This window comes from Anomalospiza imberbis, chromosome 14, assembly GCF_031753505.1.
Source record: "Anomalospiza imberbis isolate Cuckoo-Finch-1a 21T00152 chromosome 14, ASM3175350v1, whole genome shotgun sequence".
Lineage (NCBI taxonomy): Eukaryota > Metazoa > Chordata > Aves > Passeriformes > Viduidae > Anomalospiza > Anomalospiza imberbis.
In genome coordinates, this window is record NC_089694.1 from 4,282,684 (window position 1) to 4,306,682 (window position 23,999).

The window sequence follows — 23,999 nt, forward strand, 5'->3', positions numbered from 1 at the left end:
TGTTCAATGCCATCAGTTACCTGTGCAGGTGTCTGGGTGCAGGTGCTCCCACCAGGGCTGGGGTTTCCCACAGCTCAGACGAAGCTACAAAGAACAGAAATGGGAGTTATTAATGGCCACAGCTCCCGATGGCTCATCCCAGCCATGGATTTCCTGAGCAGCCCCTCAGTGACACCAACCTGTATTTCCTCCACTCCCTGGCACAGCACAGGGAACTCCTCAAGGAGGGACAGGGCTCAGACCAGGAGCTGCTGGGCGTGGTGAGACAATTCCATGGCAAAGGCCACCAACAGGCAAAATGCTCTTTTCCAATCCAGCTGATCCATCCCAGTGGAAACACCATCCTGGGGCAGCCAGGAAAGCTGCAGCCTGCTTACAAAAAGCCCAGCTTGCTGTTCAGGCCAGCCAGCTCTCCTGGGGACAAGCACAGTTCCCCAAAGAATCTGAAGGTCACCAGACCCTGTAAATGCTACAGAGCAGAGGCTGTAACTACACTTTGTATTCACAGAAAACACAAAGCAATTGTCAAAAAGCTGAGTTAGACTAGTAAAAAAAGCATATGGCCATTTAGTTATAGGCTGGTTTTGTTTTCAAACCATATGTATTTAAAAAGCAAATTTAGTATTTTTTACTATGAAGCACCTGTTACTGTGGGCTCAGCTGTCCCCTCTTTACTGTGGAACTGGAACTGATTTACCTAATGTGGTTTCTGCTGGAGTTTACAAAAAAACATTTTCTCATTTACTCAGCTCTGTAAATGCTGGTTAGAAGATTTTACTTTAGCTCATTTCCCACCTCAATTTCAAGTAGGTTCACCAAGACTTCTACATTTTTTCTAGGAACAAAGTAGAAAAAAATCAAACACTACTTACTTTATGTAATTATAATAACATACATTCTGCCCTGTCTTTATCTGCCAGAATGGGGAGTCTTGTTTTACACTGAAAAGGAGAAAACTGTCTTTGTTCTGACTGACCTTTCTGCAGTATTGAAGTTTCTCTGCCCCAGCTGTAAAATAAAAGCCAGAGAGCCCTGGCTGGGAAGTCCCTGACAACTCCAGCAGCCACCAGCCCACACCCAGTACCTCACCTTTCCTCCAGAGTTCTGCTGCAGCTCTTCCGTGTTTTCTCTCTAATTTATTGCCTTTCATTGTGGGCAGCTGAAATCTGAGGAAAGAAAAACATAGCTGATGATCAGGATGTGAATCACTTTTAACTGCACCTGTCAGCCCAATAAAAACAGACAAAACAGATCTGACATTTCAGAGCAAGCCCTGCACACCTTTGTGAGGCTCTGCTTGCTCAAGCACCCCTGACCTGTCACAGCTCCCAAATATTTACTGGGAGAGGGCACTGAGAAGGATTTGGGAACTCTCCCTCAAACTGCTGAGGACTCAGGTGGCATTTTATCCTTCCATTTCAGAAGATTTAAAACACCACTTCCTAGTGAACAGCAACCTACCTCCTGCTTTGATAAAGAACAATTAATTACCTGATTATTTGGTCCATCTGCAGGGTGGAAAAATGAGCCAGCACAGCCATGGGCAGAGTCAGGGATCATCTTCAGGTGAAGAAACTCCTTCAGTCCATGTATTCAACATAACATTCAGGAACAAAGCACTGACATTGTCAGAAATCCACAGCCTTAAATCACTAAGATTTTTTGCCCTTCTGACTGCTGGGCATGCAAGGAAAAGCACAACAAAACCCAGATGAATTAATTCCTGTATGCTTAATTTCTGCTCTTTGTGGAAAACCTACGTGTTCAGTGGCTCAAAGCCCATTGGAAATTCTCGATGAAGGGTTCATTTAATAGCACATGTTCTTCTTCAGCTTTTTAATCTGTTACTGATGTTGCAATTCAAATATTCTAAAAAGAGAAGGAATTTAGGATTGCAGTGTTTTTAGCATTTCATTCAGCAAACTGTTATTACACAGGTAAAAAGACAAAAACATACCTGGTTTTTCCTAAAGTATGTGAGAAGTTTTTTGTTCTCTTAAAGGAAAAAAAAAATTCAAAGCAATGTCAGTATCAGATTTGATAATTATTTTAGAAATAAGCAAAACAAATACATTACCTGTGAGTCTAAAGGGTTAAATCAAACCCAATGTTCTCTCCTCAACAGTCTGATAAATAGACCTGCAGTAACCTGTTTACTTGAAATGTGATTATATATTAATTATTAATAATTAATTAATAATGCAATTAAAAATATCAGGCGAATTTACAGAGAATGGCACTTTCCTAAACACCAAAAATGAAAAGGAAACTCCAAAAAATCTGGAGTGCAAGAGATGCGTTTTATTGTATGCCCGTTACGATGAGTAACACATTTAGAAATAATAATCCCACAGAACAGTGACAATCTTATTTTACAGCGTGTACATCATTTTTTACAGCCACATAAAACACTTATTTGTCTAAGAGATTTCCCAAATTTTAACTTTCTGAAGTTTAGAAATATAAAAAAAATTTATTCTCAAGGAACTGATTCTCATCTGGTGCAAAAACAAAATATGAACATTATCTGGAACACAAAGCCACAATATAGCATGAAGTTACAATTTCTCATGTGAACAGCTGTGTGCAAACATGAAGCAACTAAAAAAAGTAAAAAATACACATTATATGCATAACATTTATGACCAGGTTTTTCATTAAATAGCCCTAGACCAGCTCGTTATATAAGCGCCATTGGATTTGCAGCATGCTAACACAAAGCATTTTTAAAGGGATGCATATTTTAAATGTATACACTGTAAACTCAAGATCCACCTCCAAACTCTAGTGGCAGCAGGTTTTTCTGGTTAAATACTGCATATATACTTTCTTACAGGTTGAAAATGCATGTTTATAGCATGGTATAGATCTTTTTTTAAAAGAATCGATTAAAAGGTGCAATTTTACGTCTATATGGAAAATTTCATATTAGGAGGTAGGACAGTAACTGTCATACCTGTTAAGAACACTGCCCTAAAGAACCTCTAAGTACTTTGAATTTTAATTAAAAAACCCCTACAGTTTTCAACTGTTTTTAATATTTTTTTAGAGAAGACTTTAAAGTAGCGAGGAAAAAAAATTAGTGTTGAGTCACAACACTATGAGCTGCATCCATTTTTATCCTTTAAAAAAAAAGTAAAATTCAAAGTTAATTTTGTTATATGTGCCATACTGAACAACATTCAACTGTAGTTTCAGATAAAAAAGGGAAATTATATACATTTACATCTTTAACCCTAGCACCAGAACACCACCTCTGAGACCATAACATAATGTTCTATTTTAAACATCATATCCTGCAATAAAATAGGTTAGCAGCTTTGAAAACCAGTAAAAAAATGCTTCTTGGACCTAAACTAATAAAGGAAACCAAAAAGTTTCCCTATGAAATGTTTAAAAAAAAAAACCAAACCAAACCGAACAAGGGACACCCCCCCCCCACCAAATTTCACCAGTTCTGGAATTCAGTTTCTAGGCACAATTGAAAACGTTGTGAGGAAGTGTCTGACTAAAACTCCCCGTTCCAAACTGCACAAGAAGTGAAGAGGGGGCTCCTCTGCAAACCCTCTGTAGCTCACCTCACCAGGGATCTGTTTCCATACTGGAGACACACGTTGGGACTGACAGAATGGGTCACACAATCACCTCTGCCCTGTCCTCTAGACTCAGCAATGGCAAATACTGTTCACTTGGAGACATTCATCCATCCTTCTGCAAATTTAAGACATTCATCCATCCTCTGCATTCTCTAGTGCTCTTTAGGTTCTGATCAGCAACAATCATAGGGCTATGAGATCCCCTGCCAACCCTAATACTTTTTAAGACTTTTAATACAAAGAATGTAAAGTTATGGTTTAATATCAAGCTTTGAAACCAGGAGAAACAGTTCGTGAGATTTATTTTTTTCCCCAATTAGCATATCACAGTTTCTACATCGCTTCCTTCTGGAGCTCACCTATCACATTATGGCCTCTTTGTGGTGCCTCATTATGTGCTGATTTTTCTCGGAGGGCCTGCGGAAGCCCTTTTTGCAGAACTCACACCTGTGGGGGTAGTCTTTGGTGTGGATGGAGATGACGTGGCGCTTAAAGCCCGACGCGTCCGTGGTGCTGTACTCACAGTACTGGCACTGGTACACCTTCCTGCCACTGTGGGTCTTCATGTGCTTCTTCAGTTCGTTCTGCTGCCTGAAGCCCCTTTTACACCTTTTGCATTTAAAAGGCAGGTCCTTGGTGTGAACGGAGAGGATGTGCCCACTGAGCACAAAAGGGTCGGAGGTTTTGAAGTCACAGTGCCTACACTGGTGGATCTTTTTCCCTTTATGGGTCTCGCTATGCTTTTTGAGCTCCGAGGGCCGGTGGAAGCCTTTCTCACACACGTCGCACTTGTGGGGAAAATCCTTGGTGTGCACTGAAATGATGTGTCGCTTCAGGTCGCTGGAGTTGGTGCTCTTGTGGTCACAGTGGGGACACTGGTGAGTCTTATGCCCTTGGAAGAGCTCGGTGTGCTGCTGCAGCTCCTTCTCGTCGGCGAAGGCCTGGGGACAGTGCTCACATTTAAAGGGCAGGTCGGTGCCGTGTTTGGTTTTGATGTGAGTTTTCAGGTTGGACTGGTCAGCACACCTGAACACGCAGTGCTGACACTGGTATGGCTTTTCCCCCGTGTGGGTCCTCATGTGCTTTTTCAGCTCCGAGGGGTGGCGGAAGCCCTTCCCGCACTCCACGCACACATGAGGGAAGTTCTTGCTATGGACTGCCAGCAGGTGCCTGTTGAGCAGCCCCTGCTCTGCAGTCTCATAGTCACAATATTTGCACTTGTGGAGCTTGGGCTCCTTGTCCCTCAGGATGAGTTTATTGGAACTCAACGGGCTCGCCTCTCTGTATCTTCTCGTGTACTCTGTAAACTCGTGCGTTTTATCAACTTTATTTATAAGTTTATGGCTTTCCAGATGATTGTGGAAACTTACTTTTTTGTTAGTTGTAAAGTCACAGTCTGTACACTGGTATTTCTTCTTGATCATATGATCGGGATGGTTCTTCATATGCCTTTTCAAGAATCCTCTGGATTTAAATTTTTTCCCACAAATATGACAAGGGTAAACTGTTAAGGGCTGTCCATCAGGACCTATTATAACAGCTGTTTTTGAACAAACAAAAACAAGTTATGAAAGAAACACATTTACTGATTAAGAAGTTTTAAATCAGCCACGTGCTGTTCAGATTCATGCACTTACACTTGCAGCAGAGAGAGAGTGGCTCAGTAGTTTAAAAACAACCAATCCACAGCACCTATAGTTTATATAGTTCTGTTTTAGAAACTGCTCAAACAGATCAGGAATATCACATGTGCACTGAATATAGCCATGGGTACTTTTTAATAGCTTGCAACATTCCAATGAATTGCATCAGCCCTGGGTGTACTGACTCTGAATGGCAAAATATGACATTTTCTAGGCACAGAACTGGAGGGGGGAAGGACACAGGAAATACGCAAATCATCATTTATAGCTTTTAATTCTACATCAGCTTAAAAAAGAGAAAAGGAATAGGACAGGAGTAAGTGGCACTCCGTGACAATACCGTAACCATCCAGTGTTTACCTGTTTGCCATTGCCTGGCCTCTCCTCTCCTCCTTTTCTTGGTTTTTTGTTTGAGCACTCTATTAGTGCTAATGCTATCACAAATCTGCAGGTACTGTGTTGCATTACCGTTTTTGTTTTCTAATCGTGTATCCAAGTTATTTCCTAGAAACAAAAATTAGACACCATAAAAAACCTTAAATAACTTGTTTCTTTGGGACTGACGACTGGAATTGCACAGCAGCATTATCTACTTTTTAAAAACAAGCACTCCCCATTCCTCTACCACAACATCAATTAAAAAGAAGTGTGCTAATGGGAACCACTATCTATCTTTCCTGGCAAAAGTCAAGGGTATGACTGTTTAAACACTGATTCATTTCTAATTATATTCCTTGATTTTTATTTAACTTGTTTTCACTTCTTAACAACTGCATTATCTCTTTTCTGTCTGCAAAACTACATTAAAAACTTGGCAGTGCCTCCCACCTTCCCCACCCCCTCCAAAGGCCTACAGACATCTAGAACTGTTTTCATTCAGAACAGCAGAGAAAGACTGTGGAGTCCTTCAATATCTAATTTATGGCTCATTCTTTGCATCTCTGATTAGGAGCACTGACACAGAAATATCTGTTTTTTCAAAGCCAGTTTTAGTTTTATTGCTGTTAAAAGTTCTCACCTGCCGCTTGACCATCTTCGTATCTTCGGGGAAGCCTTCTTTCATCTCCTGCAGAAAATGGTATTTTAGTCATTATAAAATAATATGCTTTTTAAAGATGCTGCTTTTGAAAGCCTGATAATGAGAGAAAACTAACTTAGCTAATAAGTAACAGGTTAACACCAGCCAAGTGGAGATGTGCAGCTTGGTGTTGTGTAATCATGAGCCTCGGGAACCAAAATCCCATCTCTGGGAGGAGTTAATATCCACCCCATCTGTGTCTGCATGCTTACCCTGCTGGCTCTCCTGCTTTCCATTATTAATATGCTTGTTTCTGCAAACTTTTAACCTCATCTATCGCCTCAGACAGCAATGCAGAGGTTATCTGAAATGCACATTTTGCTCCTGAGATGGAAGCAGGTTATCTGTCTGGAGAGAAGGAGGCAGATAAGAGGACTTGGCCCTTATCAGCCTCTCAGCACAATGGAGTTTTGGAGATGCACAAGGAATACCTCAGGAGCACATTCCTCACTTTGCACTGGAAGTATTTGCAGCTATGTACCAAAGCCCTGTGGTTCTGAAGCACTTTACCAGCCCAACTGTTGGGCTCTCTTTGCCACACCAAGGAATTTTCACTAGCTTGCTTAATTAATTGTAACAGAAACTATGGATAACTCGATACCCTCTCAACAAACATTTAACACACCAAAATCCAAGGAAATGATACAAAACAATAGTCAGAACTCACAATATCCTAAGACACTTCCACTATTTGAAAAAAAATCACTTCTTTGTTTCTCACCTGAAGGACTAACAGGCTTAAAACATGTCTATAAACTGAAATTATTAGGAACATATTTACACATTTATTCCAACTATTGCCTTTTTACAGTCTTTCCCCCTTCCCCCTCCTAATGTAAAATACTTAAGGCTGTTCTTGTTTAAGATTTTCAGCATTAAGCATCAAACCCCACATACTCTGTACATCTGAGCTGGGACCTGAAACAAAATCAAACTTCTCCTAACAAGCTTTCCTTTCTACTCCATGAAACCCCACACGCAGCAATCGCTGCACGGCAGAGATCAGAAGCTGTTTCCAAACCCCAGCAACAAGGTGAGGTCATCGCAGAGATGCTGGCAGCTGGATGAGGGAGGAAATAATGGCAGGGATTTTCAGGGAAGAAGCACAGGTTCCTACCGTAAGCAGCAGCCCAAGCAACGGGGACAAACGTTTTATTCACGCCAGAGTCCTCAAGCTGGGTGTCTGGAAGGGATGTGGCTTCTTCTTCCCCTACAATAACTTCCATATAAACTTCATCTGCTATTTCAGCACAGCCTGGAAGAAGGGAGGAGAATAAATCTTTAATTTTATCCTGTCTTTCCAAACCTTTCCTTCATTTAATTTGCTCTCGCTCTGATTGATACCCATTATAAATTAATTTTCTTCCTTTGGCATTTAGGGGATCATTGCTTATTCAGATATTCCTTAAAGAGAGAAAACATGTATCAATAAATACTAATCCAAAACAAATGCCCACAAAATTTCCAACAGATAAACTCATGAACTTGCAACTGATGACATTTGCCACTTTTTCTGAAAGCTGCTTAATTCACAGTAGGAAAATAGAAAAATAAGAAGTGTGACTAACATCATTAACTTCATCCATGGATATGTTTAATTTAATATAAATAATTAAATGATTGCACACAGTATGCACAAAGTGCATTATCTACATCACTTTAAAATAATTATAGCCTGCTTTTTATTTTTAGGGAAGATGAGCTTAGATTTCTACTACTTCAGGTTGAAGAATCCTTCAGAAAATAACTAAAAATGTCCTCGAGAATGACAGTTATATGGGTGTACAAACAGCATGAGAAACAAAAATGTTTCTTATTATGCTTACTAATATCTTCATCTTCCTGAGAAGAGTCCTTAACAGCCATGTAAACCATTTTTTCTCGCTGCATTCTCCCAACACCTCCTTGTTCAATGACTCCAGCTACAGAATGGCCATTGTGAAAGTCACTCTCGGTGACAATTTCTGTCCCACCTCAAACAAAAAGAAGTTACACACATTAAGTCAATGTGAACAAAGCCACTGGTAATATTCATTTCAGATCCAAGTATTTTTTTGACTTGCTGGGACCACCTCCCTGAGAGCAGCTCAGAGAACAGCCCTGCTGAGAATTACTTCTCAGTCATCAGAGATTTTGGCTCTCCCTGCTGCTGCACGAGCAGGCTGTCCCTTCTGTCCCTGGAGACTGAGAGCCCATCCCCAGAGGAACAAACAGTATTTGGGAACAGGGCCTGGGAATGATCCAGATGTTTCAGCTCCAAGAACAGCCAAGAGGGGGATTCTGCTTTTTCAGGACCAGACACAGGTGAGTTGTGCATCCCTTCAGAGCATGGGGATTGCGGGTCTATCCATGGGGAAAGGGAACTGCAGAGTATTCTGAGTCCTTTGGTTCGCCTGCAGCCCCAGAATTCCTCCCCTCTCTCTGCAAAGGCCACCAAAGGCTCCCACCAACAAAAGGGATCCACTCCAGAGGCCCTGCTGTGCTGACACACTTGTGACTTACAAAGTCAGAGAAAAGCAGCAGCTGAAAAAACAGCTGCAGACACACAACCACTTCTACATTTGAGCTTTGGCTGCCTTTTGATTAGCCCTGCTAATCAAAAAAGAACTTGAGACTAATCCACACCCAGCATTTACTGCATCTGGGCAGCCTCCACTAATGTCACATTCTACAAAACACTCCAGTCACTGGATTACGTGGAATGAAGAACAAAGAGAAAGACCCTGGAACACTTCACACTACTGAAAGAATAAACAGGATTTCAAGGTACCTATTTCAACATCATCTTCAGCTTCAGCTTTAAATATGTAGACTTTGATAACTTCTGAACCAAAGCCATCATCTTTAGCAACATCATCATTTGCCACCTCGGTACTGATCTTCAAGGGAGTGCTTCCTATATGGTCCAATTTCTCTCCAACATCATCCACTGCAAAGAGAAGAGAATAAAAATGAGGTTCAAACACATTTTTAGAAGCCAAAGTAATCAGTAGCATGATTTTCTCCACTATTCTCCCCATGCACAGGAAAGGTTTGTATTCATAAGTGGCCTTTAAAAGCAGCTCATCTCAAGAAACTTAAGAGATTTCCGAAGTTCAGTATTTTATTGCAAGTCAGGAAACACAGCAGGAATTACAGAATGAAGGACACAAGAGGGAGCTTGTCATCAAAGAGAATGAGGTAACTGGTTATGGCTGAAACTGTTGCTCTTAGAAGGCAAACATTTATCAATAATTCATATTAAATATCTATACAAAAGCATTAAAAATAAACTCAGAATTGCCTGTTACAGTCTAAGAGTTCTCAAAAGTTTCACTCTGATGCATAGTGACTAAAATTTAGTGGCTGAAACTCTTGAGGAGTGTGATGACTGGAGTATATTCCCAGCTAAAGAACTGTGCATCAAAAATCTGACTGTGTCTTCTTCCTCAAAGAAATGATGAATTTATCCACCTTATCACTTGAAAACATATACATTAATGAAGATTAATGCATGATATACAGCTGATTAAAAGATGCACTGACAGTAAATCCAAATACGACTATGAGAGATTGACTTCTCATTCTCTACACAACTCACTTGCCGATTATTTGGTTTACACATTCAAAATGCTCATTCAATTTCTAAGAAAAAAAAAACCTCCAAACTATTAAAAGCAACATATTTTGGTAAAAAGGGAATTCACAGAGATGACCATAGATACACCTCAAATTGCCAAACCAGAGGACACTGAACTCAGCTTCTCTCTGACACACTTCTCACTGAGGATAAATTTAGCTCCTGTGCAGATGGTCAACACAAACCTGTGCAGTGCTGAACGCCCACTGAAGTCCTCTAAATAGAGGAGAATCCCACAAAATGTAGACAAAATCTGAATGAAATACATCCCAGGGAAAGAGCATCTTACTGCACACGTAACATTAAAGTGTGTGTGCACAAAGCAAAGAAAAACTCAAGATGAACACTGAGGTGACAGCAGAGCTTCCTGACTCCATGGGGATGCCAAGGCCCTGAACCCAGGGAAAAACTGGCTTACCTGGGATGGCTGCAGTGGTCCCCAATCCCCTCCCAGTTTCCTGCTCCCAGGGCACTGGTGGCTGCTGCCAAGAGCTGCTTTAACCCCCTTGAGCACTGGGCTAAGCTGGAGTCACTTGAAGCCTTTAATGCTTGGGGCAGTCGCTGGAGGTGGGAAGGAGAAGGTGCCTCTCCTGCAGCAGGGGACTGGAATCCACCCCAGCAATCCCAAACTCAGCTCTTCCCACAGACACCTACCCAGCCCACAGCACTGGGAAACTTCATTTCTATTCACAAATCTTGGACTGCACCAGGTGAGTACAGAAGTTACTGAGGACAGAACCAGGAAAAATGTAGGGAAGTACAAGTAAATATTTGGTTTTGTTTTAGAATCTCTGTGAAGTCTACAATTTGATGAAAATTAATATTCTGAGTTGGAAGGGACCCACAAGGATCATCAAGTCCAACTCTTAAGTGAATGATCCATATGGGGCTTGATCCCAAAACCTTGCTGTTATCAGCACCAGGCTCTATAACCTGAAACATCTATGGAAGAAAACATTTTAAAAATGCTGGTTTAGCTGTTTGGTGGGGTTGTTTTTTTTTTTTTTTTTTGGTAACTAACGGATTAATTCCATTGCTGAAAAAGTATCAAACATGGATCAGGAAAAGTAAATTTCCTCAGGAAGAGAGTTTTTGCTTTCTTAATTAAAAAAAACTCTCTAAGCATCTACTGAAATCAATGCCAGGAACATCAACACCTTAATGAGTGAGAGTCTGCCACGTGCTGCCTGATGTTTGTGTGACCTGGCAGGACACTGGGAACCCTCAGTGCACAAATACTGAGAGAGCCACAACAGAGAACCTGCAATATTCCTCTGCCACTCGACTTTCCCAGCACCAGGTCATTAAACCCTTTTATATCCCCTGTGGGAGTGTTACTGCACCTGCTAATTGACATTTTTTAAGCTGCCAGAATGGGGTTGTCAGAAGACAGAAAATGGAGATGCTGAAACTCTCTTATCTTGGGATAAGCATTTCCATACATTTACTAAGCATGAATTTATTAAAGACTTTTTTTTTCTGCAAGACTTTTAAAGTTTATCCAAGTTTCTTATGCATGTTCTGGAAAATGATAAATGTAAGTTTAATTTAATACAATGACCATTCCCACTGCATGTGTGCGTGTTGGAAGGACTGGAGGTAATCCCCAGTACAAGAAGGGATTATATACCCAGCTCTGTGACTGCCAAAAGGAGTATTTCATTGCTCACAAACCCTGCCAATTTAGAATTGAGAGGTGGTAATAAAGTTCTTTTCAAATCTGCAACTCAAGCAACACCAATTTTTTCTAAACTCACATATTTTATAAATATACCACATTACCAGTTTAACAGTATTTCTGTCCTGGGAAGTTACTCAACAACAGCAACTTCCTGCTGAACAGGGGAGTTACCACATGTGTGATGGGAAGTTTTCTTTATGGAAAAATTTCCTACTATTTAACTACTATTACCTTCAATATCCTTTAAAAATAGAGAGTCCTGTTTTAGAGGGGCAAACTTAGAACAGTACTTTTAACATTTGTGGTTGCTTCTACACCATTAACCATTCTGTGTATTCTCCAAAAACAGAGACTGATCAGGAAGTTCGTGTATCCAGGGCCTCTGGGATAACTTTTCTGAAACAGCAAATGTGTAATATAGCAAAATTTGGAAAATATCATCTGGCCTGAGAAAATGACATCAATATAGGCTATTTTCTGTAAGATGTTGCTTTTTGTTTCAAATACAACAAAACACACTGAGTTGGCAATTGCTTTTGTTTAAAGTCCTGTCTTATCTGAAGTAAATCTCATGGCTTCCATCTACCTTTTAAACAGATTTAGGTAAGAGAAAAACAACACAGCAGGACAAGTAATCTTTGTCAGGTTCCAGAATATTATTGTTTTTTAGAACAGCTCATGAAAATATTCTAACTAAGATGCCTCCCATCACAGGTAACCCATCAGTGCTAAATTCTCTGCTGCTTTTCCCAGGGATAGCTCAGGGAACAGGGAACGCTTGCTTCCTTTCTGTCAATGGAATATCAAAGTGTCTTCCAGCTCTGACTCACCCACCAGAAGCACTACATGTTATTATCTGGTCCCTTAAAATAACTGAAAAAACACAACAGAGAACCTCCAAAATAGATGCTGAATCCTCCTGAGTGAACAAACTTTAAAGGAAAACTCAGCACACTCCCAGTGTTAAACTTACCTGGCTTGGCTGTTTTCAGGTGTGTGATGTCCAGATTCACCGTGGATTGCCAGCTCCCAATCCATGTGATGCCTCACATGCACTATGCTGGTGATGCCACAGCCACCAGAGGAGCAACACGAGGGCAAGGTAAGTCCCACAAGGCTTTGACAATTCTCCAGGTTTTTCTAATGTCTGATCTACTTAAGTCCCATAGGTTCAAATAGAGGAATAGGAATCCTAAAATGTTTAGCAAATGAGGCAACAGTGTAAGACACTAAAAAGGAGGTGTTGGTGGCACAGTACCTTACCCCCGGGCCAGCTCCAGTGTGGGTCAGTGGTGGCTTTGAGGTCACCAGAATAGTGCATGGGGCCGGCACGCGGAGCGGGGGCTGGCAACCCGCTGTGGGTCTGAATATCGCAAACCTGAAAAACAAAAGAGGGGAGGCTTCAGCTCCACTGCCCACTGCCCCTGCAGCACGGGATGTGCTGCTCACCAGCTCCATCTCACTCTGCCAAGGGCTGGGGTCAGGGGCCCACCACAGCATTTGGGATTCAATTCCTTTTTATTGAGGTGTTCGGATGGCTTAAAGCAAAGAATCGTGAACACCCCGTGGTATTCGTGTTGTGAACGTATCAAAAATAGATTTTTAAAGTCCTATGCTTAAAAAGCTGGTTTGAAAAAGCTGAATTTATCTGCAGAGTGGTGATAATCTTCCAGTGAAACTTTCCAATCACAAAATCATACACAGATAGTCAAATAACTATCAAGACAAACTTAATATTGTCCATATAGTACTTACACTGAAAATGTAATTACCAGAAGTGTATACAGTATCTACATGGGAATGTCACCTCAAAATGGTGAAAAATCACCTTTCAGTAAAGTCCCTTCCAACCCAATCCATTCTGCGGTTCTGTCATTTAAGCTGTAACTCCTAACAAGCAGAAGGGAAATTAAAACTCCACAGTCAGTTCCATACCCTAAAACGTCATATTTTGGTAGTTCCCACGTGTGTTCAACAGAACTCATGGTATTCCCTAAGGGCATATCTGGCATTTTATGTAGTCTTCCCTTTTTAGATGCTAAATTTCATTAAAAGACAACTGAGTATTTTGAAATTCTTTAGAAGTATCACTGGTGTCATTTACATTATAAAAACAGTTCAACAGTCCTATATATACACCCCAAATGAAATATTATAAAATTCACTTTCTACAATATTGACGGCATTTGACAACTGAATACATGTAAGTAAATAAAATGTTTTGACCTGCTTGATAAATTGAGGCCTTTATCTATTCTACATAGCACGTTATCTCCATAAACAAGACAAATTCAAGAGTAATATATGAACAATAAAAAAATTAAAAACTGCATAAGAACGAGTCATTACTGCTGATAAGAACACAATAGTAGACACTTTGTGGGGTTAGGCTGGCATCCCAGCACAACACAGGCTCAAAACTTAGGAACACAACAGAGCTCAAAGACCTTCATCAAGGATCCAGATGGGGGGATCAGCTTTGCAGGTGACACTGAGCTGGGGAAGTGTTGATGCTGGAGGTGGGAAGCTCTGCTGGATAGGCTGGATCCTGGGCCGAGGCCACTTGTGGGGGCTCACAGGTGTCACATCCTGCCCTGGGGTCACAACAACCCTATGGAAAGCTCCAGGCTGGGGCAGAAGGGCTGGGAAGCTGGGAAAGGCCCTGGGGGTGCTGGTAACAGTGGCAGGACAGTGCCAGGTGGGCAAGAGGCCAGTGGCACCTGGCTTGGGTCAGGAATGGTGTCCGGGGGATCAGGGCAGTGCTGTCCCCTGTGCTGGCACTGCTGGGCACCTCCAGTGCTGGGGGCAGCTCAGGGACCCTCATGACCAGAGGGACAGAGAGGGACTGGAGTGAGTCCAGGGAAGGGAACGGAGCTGGGAAGGGGCTGAGGGAGCTGGGAAGGGGCTCAGCCTGGAGAAAAGGAGGCTCAGGGGGGACCTTGTGGCTCTGCACAGCTCCTGACAGGAGGGGACAGCCGGGGGGGTTGGGCTCTGCTCCCAGGGAACAGGGGAACGGCCTTGAGCTGTGCCAGGGGAGGCTCAGGTTGGATACTGGGAAAAATTCCTTCATGGGAAGTGTCCAGCCCTGGCACAGCTGCCCAGGGCAGTGATGGAGTCCCCATCCCTGGTGGGACTCAAAAGCCATGTGGATGTGGCACCTGGGGACGTGGTCAGTGGTGGCCTTGGCAGTGCTGGGAGAACAATTAAACTCAATAATCTTACAGCTCTTTCCCATCCTAAAAAATTCTATAACTGCCTTAATTTACATAAATGATTACTTAAACTCCTAGATGAATAATGTAGCTTCCAACTGTGCCTATTCAGGCATACCAATGTTATATATATATATATAAAAATTTAATTTGCTGAAAACTAGGTCTCAAAATGGCTTTGAAACATTGTGAAACACTGTGAAAGCCAAGCTTGAGAACACCTGACAAAACCATTAATGTGTCAGACACTCGTGGGGCTAACAGGTAACTGAAAGCTTCAGATGCTCTGGTCTAAGTGCAGGATCATCAACATCCATCACATTCATCTCTCTCAGGAGCCCCAAAGATGACTGTACTTATAATGACAAGGGAAATAGCCAGTTACAGAATAAACTCATCCTAAGTACTCTGTCAGAAAGGAGGAATTTGTTCAGTGAAACAATTGACTGTAAAAATGGTGTTCCTTTCATTACAAAAACACACAAGGTTTTCTTTGTTGCAGGTCTAATTTGCTTTATAGACTAATTTTTGAAGTTCCTTTTTCAAAATACTTTTTTTGACTTCTGTTAGTGACACAGTAATGATGGAAAGCTTTAAAAATCATTGCTGTTCACCCTGTACTGAACGAAAACAAATATATTTTGCATAATGGACATAAATGCTATAGGAGAGGGAAATCTTTATAACCACAAATCAGTGGTGTCCTCTGTCATGAAATTTTTAATAAATGCAGCTTGTTGTGAACAGACTGATACTTTTACACACTTGGCATTTACTTTTTTTAACATATTGCTTCTGACTAAATAAAATCTGTTTTGACCTGCTCACGTTTCAATAAATGATTTGAAGAATTAAAAAAATAAATCACTTGGATTATATTTTATCAAATTTGTGTAGCAGCAACAACTGGTACCTTGGGTATAATGTCAGCACAGAAGAAACACAAAGTACCCAAGGTTCTTTCAGCGGCCAACCTCAGCTACTGTCAACATGATCATATGGAGTTGGATGCTGTGTAGGAACTGGAATGTGCTAATGAGCCAATTCATTAATGAACACAACCCCTTATTTCCAAGCTCAGCCCAGAACAGCACAACAGACAAAGAAATACCTACTGTAATTTTTAATACACTAAAAAAACCACATTTTGTGGACATATTGAGAAAACTTTGAGTTAGAGCTCTTAAAAAACCTATTTCTTAGTGGATTCTCCTGATTAATCCCAATATGTTATTTTTACATTAATCTACATAGCATTGTAATATACCTGTGGTGCTTTTTAGAAAAAAATTATATATTCAAAATAAATTGAGTCTTTAACTTTCCAAGGTGTTTTTCTTAAATTTCCTGGAATATCTAGTTTCAGCAACACAAACATACACACCCACTCACTCAGCAGCATCAATGTCCTTCTCTTTCTCGTTGTATCAGTGATTTTGCACCAAAACCCCCAAATCCAGGCACCAGGAATTAACTGGGCACCAGCCTATCCCCTGAGCGTTCCAAGAGTCCAGTTACAGGAACTTCTCCCCACCAGAGCACTTCCAGCTCAGCTCCCTCCTGCTTCCATCTACCTCTGTGGACTTACAAGATATCATCAGGTAGTCTTCAGATGTGCTCTTGCCGTCGTCGTCGTCCTCGGTTTTGATGGTGACCGTGGAGCCAGGGACAGTCCCAGCTGCCTGGATGACAGCCTCCGAATCCGAGTTGGTCACCAGCACCTCTTCCGAGACCATGGTGGGCGAGTCGGCCCCGGCCACAGAGTCCTGCACCACGTGCTCCAGGTGTCCCTCAGGGCCCGTGACAAGGTCTGCCACAAACACCTGGTCGGGAACTCGCACGGTTTCTGTGATCAGGTCAGAAGTCAGAACGTGGTCACTGGTGTCCAAAGCCTCCTCAATGGCAACATCAGCCTCCAACACGGAGTCGGGAACGATGACGCCCTCGGTGACAACGTCCGTTTCCGTGATGATGTCGGGCCCTTGGACCACCTCAGCTGCCAAGCCATGATCAAGGGTTATCCCATCATCTGTGACCACGTCAGAAACCAGGACAGCTTCAGGCACTGACACAACTATGTGGTCTCCATCGATGTGAGCAGTGCCAGCCATTCCAGCCACTAGGGAACAACCATGAACCAGGAGAAAAATGTTACAATTATTGCACCAGCAACTGGTTTGTCTAAGGAATGGAGTTATCACATAGGCAAGTTAAACACAGATGGAAAAATCTGTACTTCTCCACATCCACGTTTTGCATTTCACCCGATAAACACTGTCCAAAGCAGCCTGGTCTGCACAAGCTAAGATAAACAAACCACTTCAAGACATAATGTGGAGTTTGTCCCAAACTTAGCATCTGTTAAAAACTAAAGGCCACTTTACAGTTTCTTTAATTCCCAGTTAGAAAACATTTCCTTGCAGCAGCAATGTGAACCTTCACAGAAATCTTGCTTGACATTGGAAGTGTGGTAACAAACCATTAATTGCTGTTACAATAAAAGGACTCATCCTTTGCACAGCAAGGGCCTGGTTAAAAATAAACACTCAGTTTTATGCGATATTTACAGTAAAATTTCCAACAACTTGCCACATCACAAGGAATGGCTGGAGGCAGAAACCTGGTTTTCATTACCACACTGGACTGGCCAGTCATATTTGCAGACTACTTTTCTAGACATAACATAAAATGCACAGTGAACTATTTTAACACACAAACAGCAGTTTTAATCTTGAAAACACTCAATAAAATGGTCCTTATCAAAATTAAAGAAAAATAATTAACATTATTCAGTCTTGTAATTCAAATGCAAATATCTTGGTATAGACATGGTCCTTCCCAATACCTGAGAAGATCATGTCCTGGATTTTACTCATTATTTTTAAGAGTTAAAATGTTTACCAAAATCTTGCATGATCATAGTGTGAGGCATTTTGGATTCCTGTGTTTGCAATCCAAGACTTCCGCCACCTGGATCCATATTCAGCCAAATTCATTCACAAACAACTGCAATAAAATAAAAACAAGAATTTAACAGTGTTCTTGTGTTGATCAGCTTTACTGGATCAATGTGTGACACTGACAAAGAGAAGTAGTTACCCAAAAATTCAAGAAAACCATAAGCAACGCTTCACACAATTCACTTTACTATTTTAGTTTATATTTTTTGACCTTAGCATAACAATAAATATTAGCAATTGTGTACAAAGCAGCCTCTGCTCTGCCTGCCTACAGACTCATTAACTAATTATCAAGGCTAGTGATTCTGGATGTGTGGAGCTACAATGAAGAAAGTGGAGAATTGTAATGGGAGTATCAATTTTTCCAATTCTTTCAAAATTTGGATATATGAGACACTTCAAAACCAATTTTAACGTGTAAATTAATCGGGGATGCCAGATCTCTTTGACAAGGTACAGCTACACAAAGTCACTCCCAGAGCAGGAGAAAGCATCTATTATTTGACAGTATTCCCATAAAACACAAGAGAGAAGGTCAACATCAGCATTCCAGCATTGCTACCAAGCACTGAAGTGTGGGGATTTTGAATTATTTTGCAATTTGCTGCAACCCAAAGGACTTAACACAAGTTCTCAGTGCAAAGTGACCCAACAGAATTACCCACAGGATCAGAAAGAGCTCAAGGCTTCCACAGGTGAAAAATCTCAAGCCTAAAAAAATCTCTGTTGCACAAGACTAAAACCTTGTACTTTTCTGCCCTCTCATATCCAAGAATCAGAAGCAGTGACAGAATCCCAGAGCAAATAAGAAGTTTTAGAGTTGTGGGAGGTGAGTGCAGTCAGAACTCAGAACTATGTGACCTGAGTGGAGCAGAGAGGAGCAGGGAGTACAAATCTTTCAAGGTAAGTCTCCAAAGCATGCTGCTTTCCTCTTGTAGCACCAACCTTGGTTTTGCTCTCCAGATCTCATTAAAGAAATTACTAGTACCCCACCATAAGAATTTGTTAAATCCTATCATCTAAATCCAAACTATGAAGGAAACTCCAATTACTGTGAGGTAGAACACACTTGACAACCCCGCTGCAGTGAGTTCTACCTCAAGAGCCAACACAGCCAAGGTCAAGCCAGGCTGTAGGAACAAGTGCCCAAAATCTGAGACACCTCCAAGGCAGAGTCAGCGTGCCCAGGAAGAGCCAGGACCTCCCACAACTCCTGAGCTCCTCCAGCAAAGGTGCCCAACGACGGCAATTGCAAGGAGAAGCCACCAATCCACCCCAAGGAGGTTTGAATTCAAGAATACAAAAAAGTCAAACATTATCCATGAGGAAAGTTGGCAAGGATTTTACTAATTCAGTTCCACTCCAAAATCAAATTTTTTCAGCTTTGTAAGGATCACAGAGCAGCTCCAGAACCTCAGTGCAATGCTCCATCACTCCCAAATTACCACAGCCATCCAAAATTCTCCCTGTAGCTAATGAATCCTTGCTAGTACAAAACAGAATGCAGCTCTAGGGCATAAATAGCTCATTTAAGTATTTCAGAATTAAGGCAATATCTAACATTTCCTGACCACAGCCTTTACATTCAGAGAATCCTTTTTTCAGAGGAAATGGATATGAAAAATTATCTTAATTTATATCAATCTGAGATTAGAGGAGGAATATGCTAGACTTTTTTTTTTCTTCTCAATAAGCAACCTATTTTCAGATTAAATAATTAGATGCACAACTATATTATGTATTGTGGCACACAGAAAAAATTAATACAAAGTAGGACTATAATTTGAATTTAAATTTCTGCAGGGAAAGCAAATTATCACTAAAAGAGTATTTTCCTGGTACTTAACATGACTAGAAAAAGAACCAAAGTTATGGGATGGCACTAGCAATCCCTTAAACTTCCCCTGAAATCAGAGATGGATGATGACACCCAGGCAACAACCCTGCTGAAGCTGTACCAACCCTTTGAAGAATGTTATTGTAAACCCTCACTGCAGACAAAGGACGGACTTGAATCAACCACACAATCACAAATTTATTTTTTATATCAACTTTGGGATTCTTAAAGGAATGCAATGCCAGCAGGAAAAGCTCTTCCTGCTACTGCAGGGAGAATGAATTAAGCCTGGCGGAGGCCCACGGCTGCCCCCAGCCCGGGTGGTTCTGCTCACAGGTTGCAGCAGTGCAGATGATGCAGTTCCACATGTCACACACGCAGGCAAATCTTGTTATTGGGAACAACAAAAAAATGCAGTGCAGTGATTAACTGTGGCTCTTCTCAGCTTCCTCCTGTAGTACACTGTGTAACACACCCACACCACCACAGACAGATCCAATCATGGCTTTGGAAAGGGAGAAATCAGGCAGAGAGCCACAATTCCACACCCTGTCACGATCCCAAACTTATCCATTCCTCTCTTCCTCTAACTTGTAACACCTCAAGTTTTTTCTCTCAATTCCCCTTCTCCTCTGGGTATTTAAAGACAGTGATAATGTTTTTAACATCAGCCAATAAAATATTTACTTTACAATATTCCATTATTTTTTTTTAATTACAGCATGCTATCTTGGCTCAGGAAAGAGCATATTATCGTCATATCCCAAAATGAAGTATTTCATGCAGCCTACACCGAGACTCCCAGAGCAATGTCTCAAGGATAAATTTTTAAAATATGTCTGAATCTGGAATGGTTTTGCTTTTCTGAAAAATAACAGTTCTCTTTCTAATGAGCCTGAGGTTCATTTCAATCTATTTCAGCTCTTTATGCCAAAGCTCTTCCTTAGATGGGACTCAGCTGACACAAGCAATGAATTTTAGAGTAGAAGAAGGGATATCTGACCTCTCTGACTGCAACTGTAAATTACTTCTGCACATGGCAATTTTATAATCAAGGGTAATGGCTGGCAGCTTGGAATGACCTAAGGACACCTAACAGCAACACTCAAATGAAAAACTGGTGGAAGTTCTTGGGATACACATTGATCTGTTCTTAGCTTACTTTTCCTAAACAAAGTATCACAAAATAGCCAGGAATATTTTCATTTTAGAGAGAACTTAAGAAAACACTCCAAATGCAAAGATATCCAGCAAGCATTTTAAGGAGGAGGGATAACAACCAATGCTTCAGCACTTCTACCCTTCCCAGGAAAAACAGGGTGTCATTGGTGTTCCCTGGGGGACAGGGAAACTCCCAATCCCGGTGCTCGCTTCCAGGCATTGTTGCCATATTTCCAATGTGTATAACATAAACAACATTTCTACAGAATGCCAATTACAGCTTAAATACATGCTCTTTATTTATGTAGCTTTAGGAATGCATTTTGTGTGGTCCTGCAAACGTTAAGCATCTCCCCAGTTAATACACACCTCTATTCACAGTAGGTTCGGGTGGTGTATTTCCACATGAAGCCTAATTGCATGGTCAGCCCTTAATCTCTCCTTTACAATAGTGGATTTCTTCTAAAGAATTTACATCTTGTTTACATGCTCCAAAGGAAAACACAACATCATGCACTGCTGGTGTTTTGGTTATTCACAAGCTGCATATGGGATTTGCATTAAACCAAAAGGACCAGGTTCAGACATGGAGCAATGGAACAATAAATAAACTTCTACGTCGCTGAAAAATAGGAACCAGATGCTGTGCAACCATCTAATTTCTTAACATTCAAGCTGAGGAACAAAAAATTATCCTCGCCTGATAACGCGGTTTTCATTTTTTTCCACCCCTGATTTTAATGCAGCAACTGACAGAAACGCAGTGAGAACCGTCCTGCTTGTGCAGAAATCTTAATCGGAAAACCCCAATTAATAAAATAACGTGCAGGTTAACACAGACCCTTGGCAGAGAACAGACTGGGTATGAAAAACCAGGATATCTATTTTAAAGTCCTTTATTGTGTCCACCTAGAAAGCACCACGACAACTTACACTCTAAATCCATTTAAAACGCCACAGACAAAACCAGCGAACGAGATTTTGCCTCGCTGCCTGAAACGCGCTAAAGGTTCTTAATACAAAATAATAAATGACCAAATAGAAAAAACAAAATTACATCCACGCGTTGCACCCATAAAACTTCTCGTAGTAAAATTCACGGGCAGAGCCGGCCGGCGGTGCCCAAGAGCCGGGGCTGCCGGTGCCCGCTGGCGCCCGCGGCTCCCGGCGCTTCCCGGCGGCTCCCGGCGCTTCCCGGCGGCTCCCGGCGCTTCCCTCCCTCCTTCGCTCCCTCCCTCCCGCGCGTGCCCGGCGCGGGCGCGCCCGCGGTGCCGCCGGGGCGGGGGGAGGCGGCGAAGGGAGCGCGGGGACAAAGGAGCGGGTGTCCCGCGGCGCTGCGGGCCGACAGGCGGGGACAGCGCCGGGATAACGCCGTCCCGGCGGGAATAACGCGGTCCCGGCCGGGACGACGCCGTCCCGCGGCCCTGAGCCGCGGCCTCCCCGCCCCGCCGGCCCGGCCGACATCTTGTGTTCCGCCATTTTCTGCCCGCCCGCGCGGCCCCTCCACCGCCGGGCCCGCCCGCACCGCCCGCCCGGCGCGGTACCGGCGGGCCCGGCCGGGGCTCCCCCGCCCGCCCGCCCAGAGGCGGCCGCGGCCCGCAGCGACCGCGGCGGCGGTGCCGGAGCGCGGCCTGCGCGGCTCCACCGTGCCCGTGCCCGTGCCCCGGCTCACCTGTGCAGGCCCGGGGTGCGCCGGGCCCGCGGGACGCGCCGGGGCCGGGCCGGGCCTGGGCCCGCTCCGCCCGCAGCCTGGGCCGGGCGGCGGCCGCGAGCGCGCGCGGCCCCGCTCCGCTCCCCCCGCACGTCACGCGCGCCCCCGCGCGCCGAGCAGGCGCAGCCGCCGCCGCCCCCTCAGACCCCCCCGCGCCCCCGGCACCGTCAGGGGAGCGCGGGGGGACCCCGCTCCGGCCCCGGGCCCCGCGGGGAAACCTCCGCTCCCGCCCGGGGCACCGCGGGGGGACCCCGCTCCGGCCCCGGGCCCCGCGGGGAAACCTCCGCTCCCGCCCGGGGCACCGTCAGGGGAGCGCGGGGGGACCCCGCTCCGGCCCCGGGCCCCGCGGGGAAACCTCCGCTCCCGCCCGGGAGAGCGCGGGGGGACCCCGCTCCGGCCCCGGGCCCCGCGGGGGAACCTCCGCTCCTGCCCGGGGCACCGTCAGGGGAGTGCGGGGGGACCCCGCTCCCGTCCGGGGAACCGTGAGGGGCAATGAGGGGAGTTCCCTCACACACCCGTCCCCCTGAGGGCAGTGAATAAAACACTCAATATATTAATAGCTGGGGCAACAGTTTCAGTTCTGTGGGTCTCTTATCAGCGAAAACCCTACTTACCTGGTTAAACGTGACTAGTAAATACAAAGTTGAACCAGTTTTTTAATATACTAAACAGTTAGGATACAGACATGAACCTCCTTATAACAAGCGTAGCAACTTGTGGTAACTTTGCATTACTCTTTGTCGCAAGATCGAGAGCCTGCTGTACAAATCTGAGCAAAGGAGGACTTGGGCAATGCTTGGTGCCTGTTCCATGTCTTCTATTCCTCAGAGGAATCCAAAGCTGGAGCTGTGTTTCCAAGTAAAGTGTAGAGGCAGAGGCGGGTTCCTGGGAAATGCGGCCCAAAGCCCTGAGATGCCGGGAGGGCATTGCTCAGAGCGACCTGAGGGAGGGCGGGGGTGCCCCAGTCTGGGGGTTCAGAGGGCAGAGCCGCCTGGGCTCTGGGAGTTGGGCCAGCACAGGGTGGGTGAGCCAAGGTGGACATCCTGAGATGGGGCATCCGCAGGGGACCCTACTGACCATGGCTGGAGTGCTGTGTCCAGTTCTGGACTCCCCAGGACAAGAGAGACATGGAGCTTCTATACTTCTCAAGAGGTTCATCCTTCTGGACTTTCACCTCCTCAGCAGAGAACTTGGAGACTTTTTTTTGACCTTCCTCTCCTATTTTTTTTTTATTTTAAAGAGTAAAGCCCCGTAACACAGCACACACCAAATCAGTAGGAAAGACATACCAGTCATTTTGTCTAGCTCTAGCAAGAGACAGACATTCTTATGACAAAATAATTTCAAACTGCCCAATGTAATGAAGGAATGAAAGGGAAAATACCTGGAAAAGGTAATGACAAAACTGAACACTGGGGGAAATGGTGAGAGAGACTCAGTTTAGCCAGCTCTGCTCTTGCCAGCACCACTGGTATTGACAGCACTGCCTTATCCTCCTACT

At 43.5% G+C, this 23,999-nt stretch overlaps 1 protein-coding gene across 3 annotated transcripts; it reads right to left on the reverse strand.

Moving 5' to 3' along the window:
* Positions 1 to 2,281: 2,281 nt before the first annotated feature.
* ZNF711 (zinc finger protein 711) lies at positions 2,282 to 22,617 on the reverse strand. Of its 3 annotated transcripts, none has more exons than XM_068204565.1 (9): positions 22,460 to 22,617; positions 17,731 to 17,835; positions 16,418 to 16,948; positions 9,088 to 9,246; positions 8,144 to 8,290; positions 7,435 to 7,572; positions 6,258 to 6,305; positions 5,600 to 5,743; positions 2,282 to 5,136 (listed from the first exon to the last, which is right to left on the reverse strand). In XM_068204565.1, exons 2-9 carry the CDS (start codon positions 17,807 to 17,809, stop codon positions 3,959 to 3,961), a joined length of 2,424 nt encoding a protein of 807 aa, XP_068060666.1. In that variant the 5' UTR covers positions 17,810 to 17,835; positions 22,460 to 22,617; the 3' UTR covers positions 2,282 to 3,958. The 3 variants fall into 3 exon arrangements, with proteins under 3 accessions (XP_068060666.1, XP_068060668.1, XP_068060667.1); XM_068204567.1 differs by having other exon boundaries at positions 3,956 to 5,136; positions 5,708 to 5,743; XM_068204566.1 differs by lacking the exon at positions 22,460 to 22,617 and adding an exon at positions 21,721 to 21,824 and having other exon boundaries at positions 3,956 to 5,136.
* Positions 22,618 to 23,999: the final 1,382 nt, after the last annotated feature.